The sequence below is a fragment of the Phasianus colchicus genome, chromosome 2 (assembly GCF_987193195.1).
Source record: "Phasianus colchicus chromosome 2, bPhaCol1.hap1.1, whole genome shotgun sequence".
Taxonomy (NCBI): Eukaryota; Metazoa; Chordata; class Aves; order Galliformes; family Phasianidae; genus Phasianus; species Phasianus colchicus.
The window spans coordinates 10685598-10708236 of NC_143437.1; the positions used below are offsets into that span (position 1 = coordinate 10685598).

General features: G+C 37.4%; 1 protein-coding gene across 23 annotated transcripts in view; it reads right to left on the reverse strand.

Annotated features, from left to right (window-relative positions):
- NRXN1 (neurexin 1) overlaps positions 1-22639 on the reverse strand; it is a 641583-nt gene that overhangs the window by 71806 nt on the left and 547138 nt on the right. For 12 of the 23 annotated variants that reach the window (XM_090134782.1, XM_090134781.1, XM_090134786.1 and 9 more), the window contains one exon: positions 17124-17443. In XM_090134782.1, coding sequence (XP_089990908.1) covers positions 17124-17443 — 320 coding nt within the window. Of the gene's footprint in view, positions 1-17123; positions 17444-18894; positions 18985-22639 lie in introns of all 23 variants that reach the window. The other 11 variants (XM_090134773.1, XM_090134785.1, XM_090134772.1 and 8 more) reach the window with 1 other exon arrangement.

A 22639-nucleotide genomic window follows, 5' to 3' on the forward strand; every position in this document is an offset into this window, starting at 1 on the left:
CTACAAGTTGGTAAAAGCCTTGGTATAGGCAGGCTCTTCATATATTCCTCCTCACTCTCTTTCAAGAGAGGAAGGCTTCCTGGATGGGAAGTTACTAGTCTGGAGCCTGAGTTTGTTTCTGTTTCCACCTACAGGTTTATGTATGCTTAAATTGACGTGGAACTCTTGGAACAGGTCCAGAGGAGGGCCACTAAGATGATCAGAGGGCTGGAGCACCTGTCCTATCAGGAAGGATTGAGGGAACTGGGCTTGTTTAGATTGGAGGCTCTGGGGAGACCTCGTTATGGCCTTCCAGTACTTGAAGGGAACGTATCAACAGGAGGGGGAATGGCTGTTTATAAGGGCGGATACTGATAGGACAAGGGGAATGGTTTTAAACTGAGATGGGAGGTTTAGGTTAGATATTAGGAGGAAGTTTTTCACAGAGGGTGGTGACACAGTGGGACAGGTTGCCCAAGGAGGTTGTGGATGCCCCATCCCTGGAGGCATTCAAGGCCAGGCTGGATGTGACTCTGGGCAGCCTGGTCTGCTGGTTGGTGATCCTGCACATAGCAGGGGGTTGAAACTACATGATCACTGTGGTCCTTTTCAACCCAGGCCATTGTATGATTCTATGATATTTCACTTTGGAGAAAGCTTCACACTGCTTAATACCAACTATTTCCCATCACAATATCAGCTAAGCAATTGCAGTCAGAAGTCTTTATAAAGTTCTTGGGGACAGGAAGGTTTCTTCCCCAGCTTTCTAAACCTCATGTGTGAAAACTGAGAGCTTTTGATTGATTTGTAAAACCAATTCTAGATTTACAGCTTTGCAACAAAGAAAAAAACAACAGATAACATTCTGAGCTTGGAGCTCTTGATATAACACTGGAGTTTAGTAAAACCTCTGAGTTAAAAGGAAGATAATGGTCTCAGTTAAATGCAACTGAATGCAGCAGTTCCTTTGCATGAAGGAAACAAGGCATTGGCATGCTAGCCAGGTTTGTGTTGCACTTTCATTTCCTCAAATCTCAGAGCTACTTTTCAGCACAGCAGGCAGTTAGCTCACCCTAATTACTGCCAGGGAGGCCCAGATGCTTTTGTCAGCTCTTCAAGCAAAGAAGAGGATTACCAGCAGACAAGCTAGCCATCTGATCACCGATGATTCCTAACAGGAAAGTTGTAAAAGAAAAAAAAAAAAAAAAATCCGCTAATACTTATGTTCTCTGCTGAATGGAACAAATCTAAACACCGTATAAATCAAAGATCAAGCCTGATTATTCATATGCAGGATTATCTTCCCCGCTCAAGAGACAAATACAAATGCAGTCAATTAAAGAGAATTACTGTAGCGAAACCCTTTTGACTAAGGGCACTGGCTGCGTGTCTGCCCACGGAAAGGTGTGGCTGTGGCAGAGGGATGCGGGGTGCGTGGAGTCCCAGCTACATCAACGTCAGCCTGCTGAGCATGGCTGGGGCCCAAAGCGTGCAGCTGCTTCCCCACACAGACACTCTGAATGGAGTAAAAGCAATTACTATTTTCCACACTTTGAAATTACACAGAGAGGATCCTCCATTCTCTTGCAAATTGAATTTCACAAGCCTTCAAAGCAATTCTGTTCGAGCTTGAGAAATAGACTCAGCGGCAGCTCTTTATCCGACGGTGTTGGCGGAGGCCGGTGACTGTTATCACTGATTTCAGCAGCCTGTTGAAGCCAGCACAAATCCCCTATCACCATACAAAATACAATTACCTTTCTCCCCCTCCACGAGAGAAGAAAAAGCCCTGTTTGTTTGAAAATTACAACTGCAGCTTAACCTGAAACAGTTTCTTACGTTCAGCTATATTATAAGATTAAAATAAGACAATCCCGATTAATGTAGTTCAGGGTTGTGTGTGCAGTAAATCTGCAGCCATTTACTGACTTCTTTTATATGGTAAAACTTGCTTGTGTCGATTACAGCTTTTAACTCCAAAGGTGGCCTCCAGAGACTTGAGCTCTCCCATGCCCTCACCCAGCTGGGTGCTGATTTTGAACAAGTCACTTTGGCTCCTGCAAAACATCTCGGTCTCCTTTGCAAAAGCCACAGAGACATGCTGATTGCAAAAGAATCTGTTACAAGGCAAATATTATTAACATCATTGAAGTTACTTAGGAGCATGATCCTGCTTTGAGCAGAAAATGTGGAGGGGCGATTACCGTGTTGCCAATAAAGCCCCTTCAATTTTTAGAGTTCTGTTTCACAGCAGCATGCCCAACCTCCAGAGACATAGGGAGGACTCCTTTAAGTCCTGTGTCATATCTGCAAGATGTATGATGACCCAGATAACCCAGAGCATGCAAAAAGGAACCAGACATCTCCATGCAGGCAACTGTATCAAATCCAATCTGATTTCAGGTAATAGTCAAGTATTGCAAACATCTGCATTAGAGAACAGCAAACTTCACACACTGCCTGCAATGACACGATCGTGTTCAAAGGAAATAGTCTTTCCCAGTAAAAATCTGCTGACGATGTTCTTAATTGGTTTTGTATAAATAAACACCAATTTGGGGCCTCAATTTTTGATAATTTGCACGCAGCACACAATATCGATGCCAACCTGTGTAACTTGCAGTTAAAGGGGCTGATTGCAAAGCCAGGTGGTTTGCTGTCACTGTGCGCACTGTTCATTGAAATTTCCCAGCTCAGTAGCACCTCCTTTCTTTTCTTTTTTTTTGGCACAGATTTATCTCAGTGCTGGTGGCAGTACTGTATGTTAAATCCACACAGATACCTTTAAAACTTTCCTTGTTCTTTCAGTCCGAACTCTGTCGCCCCAATCATTTGTGCTGTCATCCCCACCTTTCAACAACTTCCTTTGTGCTCTGACTGTATTATTTGGCATGTTGCAAATTTCTATCTGAAGGAATAGAGTGATGAATGTGTTCAAAACACAGGCTGCCTCCAATAGTGTGTAGAAAGAATTTCATGATTTACATTCTCCTCTTGTCTACACTGATGCCAAATAGTACTGAAAGCAAAGCAAATCGATAGAGTTGTACTGCTATGTCTGAGAATTTCACTCAGTGTAAGAAACTACTTAATGAATGCTTCATTCATTTGGTCAGAGTCAAGGATCTGTTGCCCTTTTATTGCTCACCATTTCTGGTGCCAGGATGATACACATATGACCCAACTTCAGAGCGTACTCATCTATAATTAAAATAAAACATTGAAAAATAGCTCTTTGGCTGCTTTGAATTGTACTAATGGTTATTTGCGTTTCTTTGACAAACACTTCCTCTCAAAGACACAAAAAGCATGGGAGCTCTGACAATGCCAAGAAACTTGTCTACAATGCCCTTGGAATTTTCCAGAGGCTCTTTGTTTCCAGCCTGTAAGTTACCATCTTCTCCTGGTCAGTAAAGTGGGCAAAAGTTAGTGTATGCAATTACTCCTTGGCACCGTGTGTACTTTCAGCATGTGTTTGCACTGCAGTTCCCAGAGTGCAAATGCAAAACCTACCACTTCCAGCATGAGGTGACAGTTTGCTGGAAGCTTTGGTAGACAGGATCAACACAAGCAGCAAAGTAAGCCATGTTCATCCCAACTCTTTTAAAGTTAGAGCTAGGAACTTGGAAACAGTCATGGATTTTAACTGGGAAAAACCATACCAAATGTTGTTTATACCACAGGTTGCTATGATATTGGCACTCTGCTCTTATTCATGGTCAGAGTATACATTTTTTAAGTGGTAGAAGTAGAAACTTCTTCAGCTTCACCAGGACTGCTATGACTGTGAGACATTCCACCGAGATTGATTTATTCTATGTATTTTCTCAAAATGTCTTCCATGTCCAAACTTCTTCTCTATTCAAGATCCTATAGACCAGTTTCTTATTAAGTTAATTCAGGCTCTTATGGCAAATGCTGCATTTGGGTTCAGAGAAAAACAATCTGTACATTGTTCATATACTTTTAACCATCACAGGTGTGGTACAGCAACAGGAAAAAATGGGAGGGAGCCAGAAAAACTATGGGCCATCTCTTTGAAGATCACCAGTGCATGCTTTGCCTGTCACAAAGAACCACAATCAAGAGAATGCTGGCATTAACAATTAATGAGCTACTTAAAGAGAGTGGATCAGATTGCATTCGACATTACATGTTACCTGCAGGTGAAGGTTTTGTAGAGTGTAATTCACAGACACTCAACGTGGATGGAAGTAATACAGCTCACTCATTTTGCATTTTTGTTACAAAGCAAAGATCCAGAAATCAGAATCACACCTGGTGTCACAGCTTAATTAGAAAAATGAAGCAAACCAAAACACTTTCAGTAAAGAGTGAATGAGAACGGGTTCAAGTTTTACCTTTATTCAGTCATAGGCTAAGATGGCACTGAATTGCCAACTAAAAATGCTATTTCTAACTTCATTACCTTTTCAAGAAATGACCTTGAAACCATTTGTCTAAACTTTTAAGCACATGTTGACAGGAAACACATATATTTAAGTACTATCTTTAATAGGGGTTTTTCTGCATACTTCGGACCTGAAATAACCTGAAAAGTCTCATATGCCTGATTTCTCAACAACAGACATTATGAAATTTCCTTTTGTGCTACTAAAAATAAATAAGGAAATTTCAAATATTACAGTAAATGCTCAGATAATGCAGCACTACAGCTCTGTATTACTGTTGGCATTTGGAAATAAAATTGTGCTCATGCTTTACCATTCACCTATGCCACTGCATTTTTCTCTTTCTGACCAAGGAGGAGGTAAGGAAATGTCAACCAAGAATTTTACTCTAACTTCCTGTTTTCTTCTGCAGGCTTACAGACACTCCTTGTTAAATGACCAAAATATTCAAACACAATTTCTTTCATGTTTCTCTTTTTATTTTTACCCCTTAGCTCCATCTACCCTTGTCATATAGTACAGTTTCCTATGACTTTTCATTGCTAAGACTTTGGAATAAAAATCTGCCATTTGATTTGCTTTGCTGGCTGGCTAATCAGTGTGACTATAGTTTTCAAAGAATTCTGGGGACAGCTGAAATATGGGCATCTAGGTTCAGAAAAGCAGAAAACAAAGACAGAAGCAACATCACATGCAGCAAAATACACAGATCATATCAGTACCTATCAAAACACACAGACCAGTTTAAAGGTTAATCTAACCTGGTATTTTTTCTTCTTGATGGTTAATAGCAGGTGCCTTGAGAAGAGCTCAGGAATATGGCAAGCATAAGATAGTGCTCTCCTAGAATGCCCTCCTTGCCTTCAAGAACTCACAGCTCGGACTTCTCATCTAACAAATCTAAGACTTTTCATGTATTACCAGCATGAAGGGTTATACTTCACATAAAACAAATGGCATACTTTAGTCTCATATTGAGAAGTCTACAGTAACTTCTGATGAAATGGAAAAATACAAAAGAGGCACACAGTGCATTAGCTCTCCTGCTCACTATTACCAGAAAATGGAGTATTTACCCCCCGAGCTTCACTAGCATACTTTGAATAGGGCCACTGCCTCCAGCACTAGCAGAATTTTGCAGTGCAAAGGTGAAGTTTTGTTAGGTGAGCTAGCTCTTTCCACCATCAGCCCAGGACTAAAGAGGAGAAACCACAGTATACCTTCTGTGATGTTTCCCATAACAGGTTATGATGGAGGACAACCACTTGATGGCAAGAATACTTAGATGCCCACTGAAAGTTTTTCCTACTAAGATGAACATTACTGAGTATTCATCGTTATTATTTTAATACTGCAACAAAAAGAAAATGATATTGCCATATGGTAGAATTATCATGTCAGACATCTGTTAGCTCCCTGTTATGAAAAAACAAAGCACTTTAATATATTCTTAGGGTAAGCATGCTGATAGCCACTTTTAATATAGAAGATATTAAATTAAGTATTTTGTCCCCGCATTGAAGAGTTTTCTTTAGAGGCTTGTGCTACCTGCAAAACACTGAAAAAATAGATAACAGCTTCTGTTTCTATGAAAACTCTTAGCACTATAAATGTACTACAGAATTTTACATGCAAATGTCAGCTAAGACTATTGAGAAGGCACTGGCACAACAGATTGGTAAAGCTTTTCAGACAGTCATTGAAAACATTGGGCTGATCTTAGCCATATGCAAATTCATGTCTAATTAGCTGGCTACAATACACTGGTTTTGTTTGAATTTTCTTTTTGAAACTTTCATATTTAAGTTTGCCTGAACTTAACAACAGAGACTTAAAAATCAAGCAAACACAAAATAAAGCAGATTTGAACACAAGAGTTTCCTTTCCTTTGCTCATTTTGTTGCTGAAAAAAAGTAGACTATTTTGAGTCATTCCAGGTGAATTTTCCATCAGTTCTTTCACTAAGAAAAATGACAAGCACAACATCTTCACCCTTTTTCTACTGCCACTTGTGTTTATATAGCTTTAATCTTAATAAAGAAGATATCTCTTTCTCATTTAATCATAAAATAGTTATTTGGTGTACTTTAGAAAATATTTTTGTAGACTATTCCTTCCAAATGGTGATTCAGGTTATGAGCATCTACCTCTGTGACAGGAAATGTTAATGTCAGTGACATTACCACAGAAATTCTTGACGTGTTTATGCTACCCTAGTTGCAGTTGGGTATTACTAAAAAAGTATAGCTAAAAAGTATTTTTATAAGCTCAAATACATACATACACAAATATTTGCATTTTCTGGAAGGCAACACACATCTAGTACCAGTGCTATCCTACGCTGTGACACGATAAACAAATGTATTGCTAATACTCCGGTTGGATTAAAACAGTTAATTAGCACGTCCATCACACATAAAGAAAATTATCAAAACTGTATCATATTTCATACATATTCTTGGTCTGGGAACCAAGAATAAAAGAACCAAGACTTAGTATTAATGTAAGGAATTATCAGCTTTACTGGATATATTCAGAGTGGCTGGATCTCCCAGAAACATTAAGGAAAATTCCTAGACTCTTAATTTTAGTGAATTTGTGGCCTTCTGTTACGTGGAGACTAAATCTACTCCAGTTTTCCCAATGTACGACCAGAAATACACAGAAGAATGGAGAATATTCCCTTAGGATTTTTTACTTGGTGGATTTTCCACCAGCCCATCTGGTTAAAGTCACAGGAGAATATGGATGGGAAAATAAAACCAAATGATCAATCAAAATCTCACTCTTGCTGTTTGCAACACTTCCACAGCATCTGCTCAGCACAGAAACTAATGCCCTGCTTTAAAAACCTGAAAATACCATGCAAGTGCCATTTAAGATATGTCTAAGGCCATTTATTGTGACCTCATCCATTTCTTTAAAACATGAGAATGTCAGAATACATGTGTTCTGTGTATTTATAGTGTTATGCTGGAGGCTGAGCAAAACCTAGTGCAAACTGATGGGCATTTCAGCAACCCTGTCAGCCTCTTCACTGTCTCTTTTTGACAGAATTCAGCCACAAAAATCCCAAAGATTTAGTATGTGGCTAGACTAAAAGATGCAGCAAAATAATACAGTACACTATTCCTTGAAATGTTCTGTTGCTCACATGAGCCCTGGATCTGAGGGCACATCAGCACTATGCAATCTCTTCACGTGGGCTTCATCCCACATCGTTTCTTCTCTTTTCAGAACTACTTCTAATTTCGTTCCTGCATGTTATCCCAAACCCTGGCATTTCTACTCTTTGAGATACAGACATATTCCTTAATAATCCGTCTGAACACATCAAAGCCTTCAGTGTTTTCATCTTCACCCCATTGTCATTTCATGGCAGGGAAACTCAGTTAATTTACTGATGAGAGATGAGTTGGAAGATGATGGTATCATTTCTCCCAGGTTACAAAACAAACCTAGGTCTTTGATTTCTGTTGACTTGATATATTTGTTCATCATCCTGACTGGATTTTAAGGCAATGGTTCCTGTTTCTCAGTTCATATTTCTATGCGTTTCTACGAGAGAGAAGCATAGTTGGATCCATGGGACAATTTCAGTTGTTCTCTACCTCACTGCAGATAACCAGCCATCATCTCTCTTGAGTGAAATTGCTGAGTCTCACAGCTTTCCTCTTTATGTCCGTTCAGAGAATTTACTGTTCTACTTTGCATTAAAAACGAATTCAATTGAATAACTTCACTTGGCTTTTATGCATATATATGCATACATATATATATATATCTACATGCTAACAAAACCATACTGCAAAAGGAACAATTCAAAATAAGTTAAAAGAAAGGAAAATGATGCAAAGAAATAATACACTGCCCACATGAAAATTACTTATCATGGAATTGCAAATCCTCAGTCTAGTAGAACCTATGAAAGAACATGGGGATGTAAGTGTGGGGAAGCAACTAAGTCTGAAGCAGTGCCAATACATGAACAAAGCCTGAACATCAGCTATGCAGATTTGAATGGTAAATAGCAAACTGAACCAAATACCTAAATGCAACTTAGGTAATGGATTAAGTGAAATAAAACATAAAATAATTAATGATTTATTCAAAATAAACATTCAATGTTGGCACTACTCACAAGAAAAAAAGAAAATGTTTTCTGAATAAAATTTTTATATTAACTCTAACTGGACAGTGTCCTAAGAATTACTTTATTAAAGAAACTGATCTGAAGTCCACAAGGTGTGCCTATAAAAAAAGCTTTGTTCCTCAAAACAGAAGGTGAGTAAGAAGGCTTCAGACATTACTGTTACAAGTCATGTTCAGAGTAAACCTGGGTATTTGGAGTGATTATACAACATTATATATGCTGTATGTAACATACATCATATAGTCCTGGTGTCAAGTTCAATAAAACATGAAAGAACTTACCAGCACAGATGGGTACTTGCCAGTCACACATATAAACAGACTGAACGCTGTAGCATGCAGTAATCAACCTGTGAGCCACTCCTGTATGTACACCATGGAAACTTGCAGTCACCATTTGCACCACATTTGCAGCATTGCTGACACACTGCTGCAGTACATTAGGGGTCTGCAAGCATAGTGGCACATTTAGGCTACCTGCGTTGGATTTCCACCTCATATGACTCTGCCTTACTTTCATGCAGTTCTAAGAAATCATCCACAGAAGTAAAGAAATAGAACTTAGTGTTACGTGTGTTCTGAAAGGGAATTGTGTGAGTCAAGCACATAAAACACACTTCAGTCACAGAAATTCAAGAAAGATAGTGAATGCGATCTTCAGGCTTATCACCACTTCAGTTAAGGAGACTGAATACCTATTGCTTTCCTTTGATAGTAAAAGAGTTGCAAGGATTTCTACCTTGCAAGGCTACTGTAATTAAGTGGTGACTGTAACACCCATCTATCCAAAAAGCAGAAAAATGCATAGCAGCGTGATGACTGTTGAGTTATGGGTCGCTAAATCTACAACATCCTCTCGTTCCAGCTGAGAGAAATAATCCCATTTCAGTATAATCCCGATGTAATGATGTTTGTTTAGTGTGCCAAGATGCACTGAAGGGGAACAGCTGGCAGATATAGCATATGAGACATAGCTAAGCATCACATCATGAGAGGATTCTTCCTAAGAAAAGAGATGGAAGAAAGAACTGAAGCTGCAAATGGCCTTGTATCCATTTTTTTCCCAAATTAAACTTAAAAAACAACTTTGATTTGCAAGCAATTAATCAACAATTCAGACAAGCATCTTTAAGTTCTCTGGATACCAGCAATATTGTAATTTAATTTATAAATGTGGGGCTTTTTTCTTCTTTTTTTTTTTCCTTTGTGCATCCAGACTGTAGAAGGTATTTTCAAAGCAGGTTTTAAATATATCCCTCTGGTATAATGGAATATGCATGGCTTGGCTTCATTATTGAGGCACTGGAAATCTATCCCACTTTGGTCTCTTTTTAATCTTTGCATTTTAAAAACATGACGGGGAAAACATGGATTAGAAATTTGCATCAGAAGACCAGGATGACACCAAAAGTCATGCAATTTGACCCCTCTGAGGGCTTCATGTCTTTCAGTTCTTTATGTCAAAGACAGATTTGACTGCACTGGTTGAGGAATTCAGTACTTATTAGGAGGGATAGACAGACAGCTGTGAGTCACATGTAAGTCATACTTGAAAACAACAAAGTAGTCAGCCAAACCAACACACAGGTTTGGTGAATGCACATCTAAACCCACCCTATTTGTCACTTCAGTGCTCCAAATGAGGATCTCACACTCAATAAGCAAATACTTTGCAGGAGAATGAGAATTTCATCTGTGACTGGGCAGCAAATATTAAAACATATCTAGAGAATTTTAGTTCTCGTGGTATCGTATTTTAGTTTTTAGAGATGTCATAGAAAGGGACTGGGGAATGTAGTACAGCAGCTACTTTTGGCTGTAGGGTTAAGAGCATTCCAGAGCTGCTATCAGCATTTCTGATCCTCTATCTTCAGAGGGGATGCTCACCAAGATGATCTAGATGAATTTTACAACCCTAAGGAGTCCTAAGCTGCCTCTGAAAATAAGGTGATGTTTCATCTGAATATACTTATTCAAAATCCAAACATTAATACACATAAGAAAATGAACAGCGAGGATATGTTAAACACTGTGACTATGAAATCTACTCTTTGAAGACATAGAAATAAGTTTGGTTATTGAGATACAATGGGACTGCATGCCAAAACCTCAGAATTTGGCAGTGGCAAATACAGAACTGTTCTGGTTTTAAATTACACAATAGCTTTTATTTGTTTCTTAAAGGGGGAAAAAAATGTTCACATATTTTCTTAATCAATAGGGAAATACAATTTCAAAGCTTTAATTTTGCATTTTCACACCTTTACATGCTTGTAAAGGTATCTGTGTTCAAATACAAATTCTAATCTAGAAATGTCTTTAGTTAATAAAAACATATAAAACTCTTTGTAAAAATGGCAACCACAAATATAGGAAAAAAACATTCTATCAGACACTATTTTTTTTTATTTTATCATATAATGTGATATATTTTATGGCTTTGACTTTCAGAAAAGCGTTCACTGGTAATCAAAGAAATGCAAGACAGAGAGAGTTAATTAATTAAATGGGGCTTATTAGCTTTTTGTATCAGCAGAGCAGCACAACACAGCTGTGGGTTGTATATTAGCTGCTCCATCATTCCACATCGCCATGTTGTTTAAAAGTGTGGCTGCACGACCACTGAGAGCTGTGGGGTTGAGGTGACATGTCTTTGATGTCACAGTGTCCTGCTGGTCAGTCCCCCATGCTCCTGTCTCCTAGCATATGGCCAAAATGAGGTGTCAGTGCAAGAAGCCTTCTTTGCAATGATGCCCCAGCACACCCTTAATGAACACTGACATGTGATCAGCTGTTGATATGTCCCAGTTACTCGAATTGCACTCCCCTGTTACCATAGATAGGACTGTTGCATGCAGATCAGCTGCAAGAGGAAGGCAGACCCTGAATAGCTCAGCCCCAACATTTGCACAGAATTTTTAACTCTCATTGAGGTTAACATTTGTGCTTTAAAGCACAATTTTGCCTATAAAAGCATGATACACGATACTATTTTTGTCCCCAGAATAACCTCACATGACTGCAGAGGAACTAAGCCGTTTATGTACTTCTAGTTATAGTTCAACATAAAGCCATAGTTTCTGTTTCTAGGGTCATGTCTAGGCACTGTGATGCTGATGCTCTGGGATTCATTATACACTAGTGAGCATCCTGTGATTTACCAGAGCCTTGGGGAGAGCATTGCCTACTGAGGCAGATGACTTGTGGGCTGGTTGGTATGACCTTCCACGGGAAGAAGCAATTGCATTGCAGACATAGAAAGAACCCACCTCCTGTGCTTAAGGACACATTGCAAACCTTACAGCAAATAACCTTAAACCGAGATGGGTGGAGAATACCCTTCCTCCTATTAACTGATTTCACGATTGGTACATCTCCATGACATTGGTAAAAATCCCATTTAATATTCTGTGCAAATTCACACACTCCAGTAAGATTTTAAAAATTGAACTTGTTCCCTGGAAGACTCCACTGTCTTTTTCAATGCTTGGTTTTACTTACTGGGCAAGGTGCTGAGCTAAGCCCATCACTGTTATGCTACAGTGAATACCACCTAAACCCATTGCTTCAATACATGTAAAGAAACATATGCGTCATCTGATGTATGTCCTACTGAGCAACTGACCAAATTTCTGCTCATCAATTTAATGCAAAGTCAATTTAATTCTGCTTGACCAAAAATCAGTGTTTATTGTTCCAAAACATGCAATCATCTCACACTATATTGCAATTGCTGGTTAAGTGGCTAAGTGTTATCAATAATATCCCACTCTGATGAGGACAAAGAGGACTGCCAGAATCCCTTATGGAAGATTAAAAAAATAAAAGCTATTTTACACACAACTTTCAAAAATGGTTTCCAAAACATGAGAGCAGGGGATGCTGTGTGGATAGGCTGTCATAATCACATCTTTAGAAACTGATGAGAAACGAGCATATTATTCTTGATTTATTATCCCTTCAGTTATAGCTTCCTGTTAATATAGATCCACACAGCCATGCCAAAGAGATACTAGAGGCCTGATTGTTCTATCCTCATTCAAGAAAAACCCATACTCAAAAGTCCTTTTGAAGCCTTTCTGCTTCTGCCAACTCTTGCATTTTTTTATTGCAAGCCTTGCAGTACTCAATGTTTTGCTTATAACTGCTTATAACTGCTCCTGCAGTTATATATGAATCTCCTTTATTTTCAGTTTTAAAAGAAGTTTATCACCTTCATGTTTGAATAGAAAAGCTTGCAAATGAGCCTTTTAGAAAGTGTCAAAAATGAAAGTTAAAAAGAAGAAAGAACATAACAGTATTATTTTGCTGAATAACTTCATACAGGAAATGATATTCTTAGAACAAATTCATGATTCCTAAGCCCCTGTGTATACTTGCGACTCATCAAAGTTAGCAATATAGGCTCCAACTTCACAGGAGCTCTATTCTCGCAGCATTTAAAAGTTGGGGATTTCTTTACTCACACATAAAGGAATGCCACATTTTGGGAATATCTTCCAAGACACTAGATTATGTCTCTACACTTTTTAAAGAGGTCAAAGAGGATAAATATTTCGAATCTGTAGGGCATCTTGGTGCAGAAAGGAGATGGGTGGTCCTCTCTTCCTCTTTGAGCCTCCTCCAGCCCAGTATGGGTGGAATGAAGGAGCTGTCTATGAATTCTCAGCTTGTGCTCCAGTGGCTCTGGGTTCTCCCAAGTGTCAATGGCAAAGCAGAGAAAACTTTTTATCGACCACTGATCAGATGCTGGTTGCGCATCAATTGCCCAACTGGTTGCAGACTGGGCAGCTCAGTCTGTAAACAGTCTTCTCTAAAAAGTCTACCATAAGCATGTGGTGATTCTACAGGAGAGCTGGAGCTCAGAGACCACTATCTGAAGAGTCTGGATCAAAAAAACAAGCAGTAAACTATCCCTCCCATGATGACTGCAAATCTGCACGTAGCTTAACACTGAAACACTGCACTAACTTCCTAATTTCCCTTTTTTTTTTTTCCCTTTTCTTCTTTTCCTGATACCTTTTGCTTATTCTGCAAGCTATTTGAGGCAAAGGCTGTCACTTCCTGTGTGTTTATGCAGTGCCTTGCACAAAGGCTGACAGCTGCAGATGCTATTATAATCACAGAGAAGGGTGGGATTCTCAGGGCACTAAGGAAAATGAGGCATTCACCTATCATTGATGTTCAGTAGGTCTTAAGTACCTTTTTCCACTTTGAAAATCTGCAGTTACATGTATAATAATTAAGTTGTCTGTCACCACCAAAGCATCCATTGTTAAAATATGACACCGCCTCCAAGCAGGCAAACCTTCATTGAGAGCAGAGTCACTAACAAAAAGGAATTTGTTTAAGGAAGCACTACGATCTCATTTGCTGAAAATCACTCACAACAGCAGTCAACATACATTCTGTAAGTATCATGTCTACCTTGTATCATCACTGCATTAGTTAGATACCTACTGAGAAGAACACACTCCATCAATTGAAGCACTAACCTTGCAGGTTTCTTGAAAGAACATTTCCTATAAAAAGTGATTTAAATTATCTTCTTTAAGTACTGCAATCTTTAACTGAATTCAATATCTCTGCAAATGGAGCAAACAATTTCTGACTGATTAGATCTTACGCCTATTCATTAAGTCATGCACTGGTTTGCAATAATGCAAAATTTTTTTTCCCATTAGCAATTCCTTTTTAGCAACATATTTTCCTCAGTAACCTAATTAATGCCAGAAAGGTAACTTTTCTTTTAATGCATTACATTATGTCAATGCAGTTGACATCTTTACAGAGATTATGTATAAATAAAGGTCATTAGAAGGTGTAAAGGACAAAAACTAAAGAGAACACAGAGTGTAAAAGTAGCTTTTCCATGAGGATGAGTGCCCTCATCTCCAAGTGACATCAAGATGCAAAGTGATTACTCAGCACTCTGCAGAGCAGACCCGTGGGAGTCCTATGGGGCACTAGCACATAAATTATTACTTTCGGGTGGAATAAGATAGCAGATATTAATGAAGAGAAGAAATCACGTACTTAATTTGATTTAGTAGCTTCCTAGGTCTGAGTTTGTTGCATGACTAACACAGGAAACTGCAGACAATTTCAGCTTTGACTTCGGGACATTATCAATCTTTTCAAATCAAATCATAGACCTGTTTGCCAACTACATTCCAGTGCAGACCCTAACTAATTAACTGCATAGTTGCAATGACAACACAGATCCTACCAGGCAGGGTGTTTAGACATATTGAAGCAAGCCACTGTGGATTATTAATAGCAAGAAGGCCTCAGTTGTAGACTCAAGATATCATGTGCTTTGACAACATTAACAATGAATACTTTCCCTGGAAAGGCTGATTTCAGGCTCTTAGATACAGAAATATTCCTACCAACTTACTTCAAATGGGCTGCAGCAAGGACTTGTACTAGGAAGGCTAACACACGAGGGAGACTGTTCTAAACCTTCACCCATGCGATGTGCTCTGGTGAGATGCTGTGTACATCTGTATGCTCTTGGAGCCTCCCTGTGCTGGTGGGGCATTAGGAAGCAGGTGCTTACAGCACTGTGGTGTACTCAGATCAGCTGAGAGCAGCTGAAGGAATAGCAAAGTGCTCTAAAAAAGCATTATAGATGAAGTTGATAATGGCCACACCTTATTATAGGCATTGTGGTCTGGAAACAGAAGATCTTTGGAAGATCTTTTTCAGGAATTATCTATTTCCTCTCTTCAGAAAAAGATAATACAGCCGTGAGAAATATTTCTGGCAACTGATGCCAACTGATACAGCAACTATACCAGTAAACTCCCATCACACACAGATCATGCAAGGTCCAAACTATAAACAGTTCCTGTTACACTCTTATTCCCAAATTGTGCCTTGGAGTTACCTGAGAAAGTGGCTGGGAATTGTTAAGAGAAGTTTAGTTTAAGTTTTTTTTGGGGGGAGCATCAATTTCACCCAAATTCTTCCACTCTGCAGGGATGCATTGTTCTTCTAAATGCTGACCTTTTCTCTGGGAAATTTGGTTTTCTTCCATCTCATTGCAGTAAAATATCGAGCAGACTAGTTGGATAATGAAGTGGGAGATGCTATTTAAACACAATTAATAATGAAGAAAATTTATTGCCTGTTTAATAAAAACACTGTAGCTTACTGCAATAGTAATTAAAAAAAAAAACACAACTCTGCAATCTGTGCTTACAGTGCAAGCCACATTTTGTTCTTTTTTTTTTTTTCCTTTGGATTCTCAAAGCAAGCAAGGAAAATGCGTAAAACCATGTTTACTGGAAAAGACAAGTAAAAAAGACTTTTTAAATGCTCATTTTTAACTCAAACATTCTTCCTCATTTTAAAAAATAATAAATTTTACTCTAGTTTCCAATCCGTTGTATAAAGTGTATGTGAATAATACAGACAGAAAAGCTCCTGTGTCAGGTTTAATGCCCTGATCAAATTCAAACAGTGCGTTGAGATTTTACACAGAAAACAGGCAACTTGACCTCAACCTCCCAGTGTAACCATCATGTTCTCCTCCATTCTTGAGGAAATTAACCTCATTCATCACATCATGCTCCTGTTCCTCCCTATGGCTTGTGACACTTTCTTTGCCTTTGTCCCTGCTTGGCTCTTCGATTGTAGCTGTCACAGCTTCATGGCATAGTGGGTCACAAACAAGGATGTGAACCAAGTGAACACATGAGAAGCATTTGGCAGAGTGCTTTTTTTTTTCTTTTCCCCAAATATATTTCAAGCACACAGAATAATTATATTAAAAATATCTTCTCTGACAGAGAAATGCCTTGGTAAATTTTTAAAGCTCAAAGTCAGAATGCTGTTACTCAGAGCAGCAGCTCTTAATTCAACTTCCCAAATTTTCTGAAAAAGGAGAAGGAAAAGCAAATTCCCCTACATATTATACAGAGATCCTGACAAAACATGAAAGCTACTAAATATATCACTAAATTCATGAGATGCAAATAACCTCAGCAAACAGTAAACAGCTGCCTCTGGCTTGAAGCCTGAGTCTCCCACAGTTCAGAGTTGTCTTAATTCCCTTCGCAGTCACTGCCTCTTCCAAGGAATACTGCTCAAAAAGATGCTAAATCATGGGAAATGATAATTCCCACTTTCCAGCTTCTATTTATTTATTTATTTATTTTTGTCTTCTCACCTCCTTCCTGTTCAATTCCCATTTTCTATCTCTTGGAAAAACACATGACTTGATTTCATTATTTCTAATTCCAGACATCCAATTCCACACTGAAAATAGTCAGTACTAGCCATCAAAGGAAGAAATAGATTTTTTTTTTAAATGCACCACTCTGAAGATGGACAGCAAAGCAATCACAAGAAAAATGTGAACTGAGAAGTCTGCCTAATCTAGACAAACAGCAAAGTCCTTCTTTTCCTTCTAAATGCCGACCAACATCACACGCATGAGCCATGTGCAGAACTTTTATCTGTAACTCAGACATTTCTTCAGCGGGAACAACTGAATCTGCAGAATGAATGCAGTATAGGAAGCCATACAAAAAGGTGTGAAAACTTCTGCAAAAAATAAAGAAGCTGACTAACCTGGCCAATAGGTTCCTTTGTCGGGGCCTTCCCTCTCCTAGCGGTGCTCGTGGCCAAAGTGGTGGTGGTTTCCATGACCGATGTTGACATCTCAGACTGCATCGCTGTGGCTGTGGACTCGGTTGTCATGGAGGAAGGCACTTCACCAACAAGTCTCACATTTCCTTCTATCACGATGTTGGCATCATTTTCTGCTGCCATATTCAGAACTTTCAAGCCATTGTAGTAAAGACCAGAGAGCTGGCCTTGGAAAGGATGGCCCCGTTCCTTGCCTCCAATTTTTATGGTTGCTTGGCTATTGAAGATTGTGAGTTGACGCCCTGTGAAGATAATATTATATACATGCACAAATGTTGACTGTGAACACAACACTCTACAAGAATGATAACAGATTTTCATGGAGTGAATAATGACAGCAATAAACTATAAGAAAAAGACTTGACTCATAATTCATTGCTTTTTAATGAGGTGTCCATGAAATGCATAAATTTTGAGAGCATTTGCATGTTCTAAAATTGCCATATTTTGTGGGTTTTTTTCCCTTTTCTTTTTTCTTTTTTCTTTTTCCTCTTTTTTTGCTAAAAGGCCAATCAAATATATTTGTAAATGTTTTCAGTACTACAAATGACACCCCTCTCCCTTTTACCTGAAAGCAGTGCTAAGCTTTTTCATGCGTGTCAAGGTTGCCAAGATTGCAATTCCTTAAGATTACTTTTTCTTCAAGGACTGCCAACATTCCAAAGATTTTTCCGTGTAATTCAGCATTGAATCTACAGCTTTAAGATGAGTTTATGTATGTATAGACATATGCAAATATGTATATACACACAGAGTTTATATGTATGCAAACGTCACTAGGTTAAGAGAATTTTTAAAGGATGTTATGCAGTAATCTGTCATATCTCTATATAAGTGAATGAAATATTTATATTTTTTAATTAAAGATTTCCTTTTTGTATTTAAATACTTATTTTCCTTCAACAAACACACTGAAAAGAAACACATGGTTCACACTGAGTATCTTAGAGGCAGATTCAAAAATAGATGTGTGATTGGCTTTCAGCAAGGCTATCAATTAAAATAAAAGATTTTAGATGTAAAAGCGGCTTCAGAAATGATACACATACCGATGGAGAAATCATGGCACATTTCCATTCAACAGAGAAATCCTCAGCAACAGTACCACTCTTAGTAAATAGAAGTCACTTTAGCAAATCGGTTTCTGCTCACAAAAAGCATGCACACAACTTTAAGTTCTGTTTTAATTAGTGTTTGTTCCAAAATCCCCTTAGAAGGTTGCAAACGTTAAAGGGACTTCATTTTGATTGGCAATTCATCTTGCCCACTATTTAAGATACCTACACTTTAAGCAAATTTTTTTTCAGGACCGTAATGAAGATATCGTAACTACATATATTTTTAGTTAATAATTTAGATGCTGGAGCATGTCATATAATCTATGAATGATTTATAATTTTTTGTTAATGTTTGCTATGCGTACCTTCATAGATTGAGTTAGTGGATTATATTTAACAGTCCCTTTAACCTTAAGTTAACAGGGTAAGGTTATTAAACAGCTGGTACTTCTAGAAATGTATAGAAATTATTATACAAGGTATGCAAATATTACTCTATATTTTACTTTTTAAAATTTGTTTTAAATTTAGTTTTACTGAAATTTATTTTTTATGTTTATTAGTGTTACAATGAAGCACTACTTGGTTATGTTCAAATTATTTTTTTATTTGAAGTTTTAATCAATGTTTTTTACCTTTGTCGAGTAGCCATTCATCAACTACTCGACCAAGTCGATATGGAATTCGCTGTCTAGCAATCGCCAGGCGCTCGTTATCATTGTTTCCTTTAAAGTTTAAAGAGACATTTCATTGGTTAAAATCTGTAAGGTCAAAGGTTAAAAGTTAATACTTAAAGCTTGAGCTATACAGTTGCCACATGATTTTTTGAAATTTGGAATTTTAAAAAGCGCTACCTGGAACATTTCATGGTTCAGACTTTTCATTCATTCATTTATTTTATTTTAGCAAACAAAATTATTCCTATGTTAATTGAAAATTAGAAATCTGCATTTGAGCTAGGTTATTAAACTTATGTTAGAGACAGACCCAAAAAACAAATTTAAACATCATAGAATGGCTTTACAAAAAAATGATCATTGACCTCAGGGTTTTGTCTTTTTTGATGTTTCTTATTAACTAGTTAAACATGTTCAGGTGAAACAGGTTTAAGTTCTCCAAAGACATCCAACCTCTCACTCCAGGTTAGTCATTTAAAGAAGAATAACACAAGTCTTAATCACCATTTAAGGCACACTTACTTCTGCTGTCTACAAATAGACCTGCCGTAACCTTATGTCCTAGTCAGAAAAAAATACATTCTTATTTGCTTCACTTAAACAAATTCCAGAAATCCAAATAAATAATACAGAACAGACCACGGTATTCACCATTTTTACATTCTCATAGGACAGGCTGACAACATCTTGAAGGAACACCAAGGCTTTGACAAAAGTGACTTGCTGAAAGGTAACCTTGTTCTGAAATGTGGAAACACTTTAGAATTTAGCAAGAGGCCATCTTTAGTGGAGTTTCATAAGTTAAGAGCAATCCAGAACTCAGCAGTGCAAAACACAAGGTTGTCATATTTGCAAACTCTCTTTTCCCAGTCTGTGCAGAGGTCTTTGCTTAAAATAAAACCATTGCATAAAAGAACATCAGTATAGTAAGGAAGATATCATACAACAAGGAATAATTAGCAAACTACTTCAAAATGCTTATTTTTAACTATAAGGTTTTTTGTGTTTTAATGATACAGGTATGATAATTCAGAAAACTATCCATTACCATCTTGTATTTTAAATTTCTCTTAGGAGAATAGTAAACCTAATAATTTCCTTCGATATACAGGTTTCGTGCAGCAGTAGTATTTTAGACCAACAGTACCTTTTTCATCCATTGCATTGGTTCATAATAGGAAAACCCTGATATATAAGAAAAGCTAGATGAGTAAATGGTCATTATTCCTAACTTAGGACCCAATTCAAAGTCAATCTTGCTAGCTCTAATGTACTTGAACCAACAAGGAACCACATCCTGTATCTGCACTAGAATGGGAAGTATAAGATGTAGTAGCCCATGAAGTGCTCACAAATACATTTACACGAGCTAGAAAGATCTTACTGCTAGTTAGCAGAACAAAGTATTACCCAAATTCAGGAAATCCATCTTCTCGTTTGTCAGATAATTATACCTGCTATCAGCAACACAGTGTTGCAAAGAAGAATCAGTACCATAGATCTCAGTAACAGCAGCAGCTTTTGTATGAAGTAACATTGTGGTTTCGTGCAGAAATTTATTTTGCAGAGACATGAGTTGCTACTTACCATGTTTCTCTTATTTGACTTAATGTATATAAGTTCACTATGCCAGAAGCTGATCTTGTGAGAGGATATCCTTCTCTATCCATCTTCCAATATACTATATGAATTCTATATGCATTAGAGTATCCCCAGTTGAATATATAAAAATATGTACATACTTATCTTTCCATATGCACATTTTGCTCTATTCTCAACATTCAAAAACATTCTCCACAAAACAATATTTTACTGAAATTTTCCATTTTCTGCCATTTCGGGAAAATGAAAATTTAAAAATAGAATGGTATAGGAAAAGACTCATGATGTGAGATTACAGAACGTAATCAGTTAATTCAAAGAATAAAATAGATAACATCACACTGTCAGAAGGTTTCCTTAACTTAGAACAAACAAATTGTGAAGATTTGCTGCTGTTGGGTATGCTTTTTTTTTTTTTTTTTTTTTTAAATAAAAATCTGTGTTTAAACAAAAGGAGGGAGGAATCTACTATTTTATTTATGAAGAAAGGCTAAATAATTGTTTAGAAAAGGTAGGGGGCTTAGAGAATCTATTAAAGCAATGCAAATATATCTCAAGGATGCAGATCATTATTAACTCATTGGATTCGCAGATCATCCAGTGTTAATAACTGGGTGCCTGTCATGAACAAATGCTCCCTAGACTGCAGAAGAACCATACAGTTATGTAAAAATGAAACAATACTTACAACTGCCCATGCCAGGAAGGCCCTAAATATTATGCTGTTACAACCACTGAGTTTACTGTTATCTGTTGCACTTAGTGAAGGACAGCCTGTAGTCACCACTCCAGATCTTTACAACTAAGGCATATCTCTGCTGTAATTCCATTACTGCCGCTGGATTTATCCTAGACCAAGTTTATTGTTCCTTCCTCTTCCAGTACTTGGCAGTGGCTCCAGAATATCTCTACTGTGATTGTGGAAACTCCTCTGTGAATTAGCAGTATAAATTTAGTATTGGCCAGCTTATACATTTCTTTAAATTATTTCATTAGAAAGTCCAGGTGGTACATATGCTTTTGAGAATATTGAGCGCTAGCGTTAAGTGACTCTATCTATAAATTATGTTTTATACTAACTGTGGCAGTCTTGCACCACTGGGAGCAAAATACAAATGAAAAGTAAGGAAATAACCATATGATTTGTAAAGGTCACACAAAAAAAATAATTGCTGATTACATTAGCCGATTTCTTATCAGAAGAAAAGTATGTAGTCAAATGCATCTCAATTTGACATTATTACACTAGCTCAAATTCTTCAAGAAGATAATATAAATGGAAAGGCTAGAAGGAAATGGTGTGGAACTTATCTAGCTATAGTTTCAAGGAGAACACAGGTTTAATGAAGAGGATACTAGATGATTCACAGGTAACTTGACAAGTACATTCAAACAATGATACACAGCACTGAAAATAATGGAAAGAACATTAAAAGCAACAAAACCCTTAGTATTACACTGCAAGAAAACCCACGTGCTTTCAATAACTGCTTCTTCCTAAACAGCTGTTTTGGATCATACACTTAGCTACAGTGAATCTGGATAGTCCCACTGAATTCTATGCTAATCTTATTGCTTATAGAGAAAACATAAACATATTACATATTGTTTTCCTCAGGAGTACTCCATGCATATTTTCATGCTTCCTTTATTTTCCTTTTAACAGTAGGGTGAACCACAAGGAACTTATTCACTAAAAATACTTCCAAGAAGGTTAATAAATATTTTAATATTCTAACTAAAACTGTGTCTTTGATACTTTATTTCTGTTACTCTTCTGAAAGACGAAGTGCTTTGTTAGGCATGCTTTTCAACCATAATTCATAAGAAACAACCGAGCTGCCCAGACTATAATTGTAAACAGATATGTAACTACCCAGCAGGACACTTTGTGATTAGATTGCCAAAATTTATTTGATCAAAAAACCTGGGTAAAAATGATTCGCTCAGATGTGCACCATGCCTAACCCAGCTGAACTCTAGATGGAATCATTCTTCTACCAAGTAGATAATATTTTGTCACAACAAAGTATTAATTCTGTATGAGCAGAAAGACTTCAAGGGAATAACAGTAATTTCAAAGAATCAAGGTAAGCAGAGA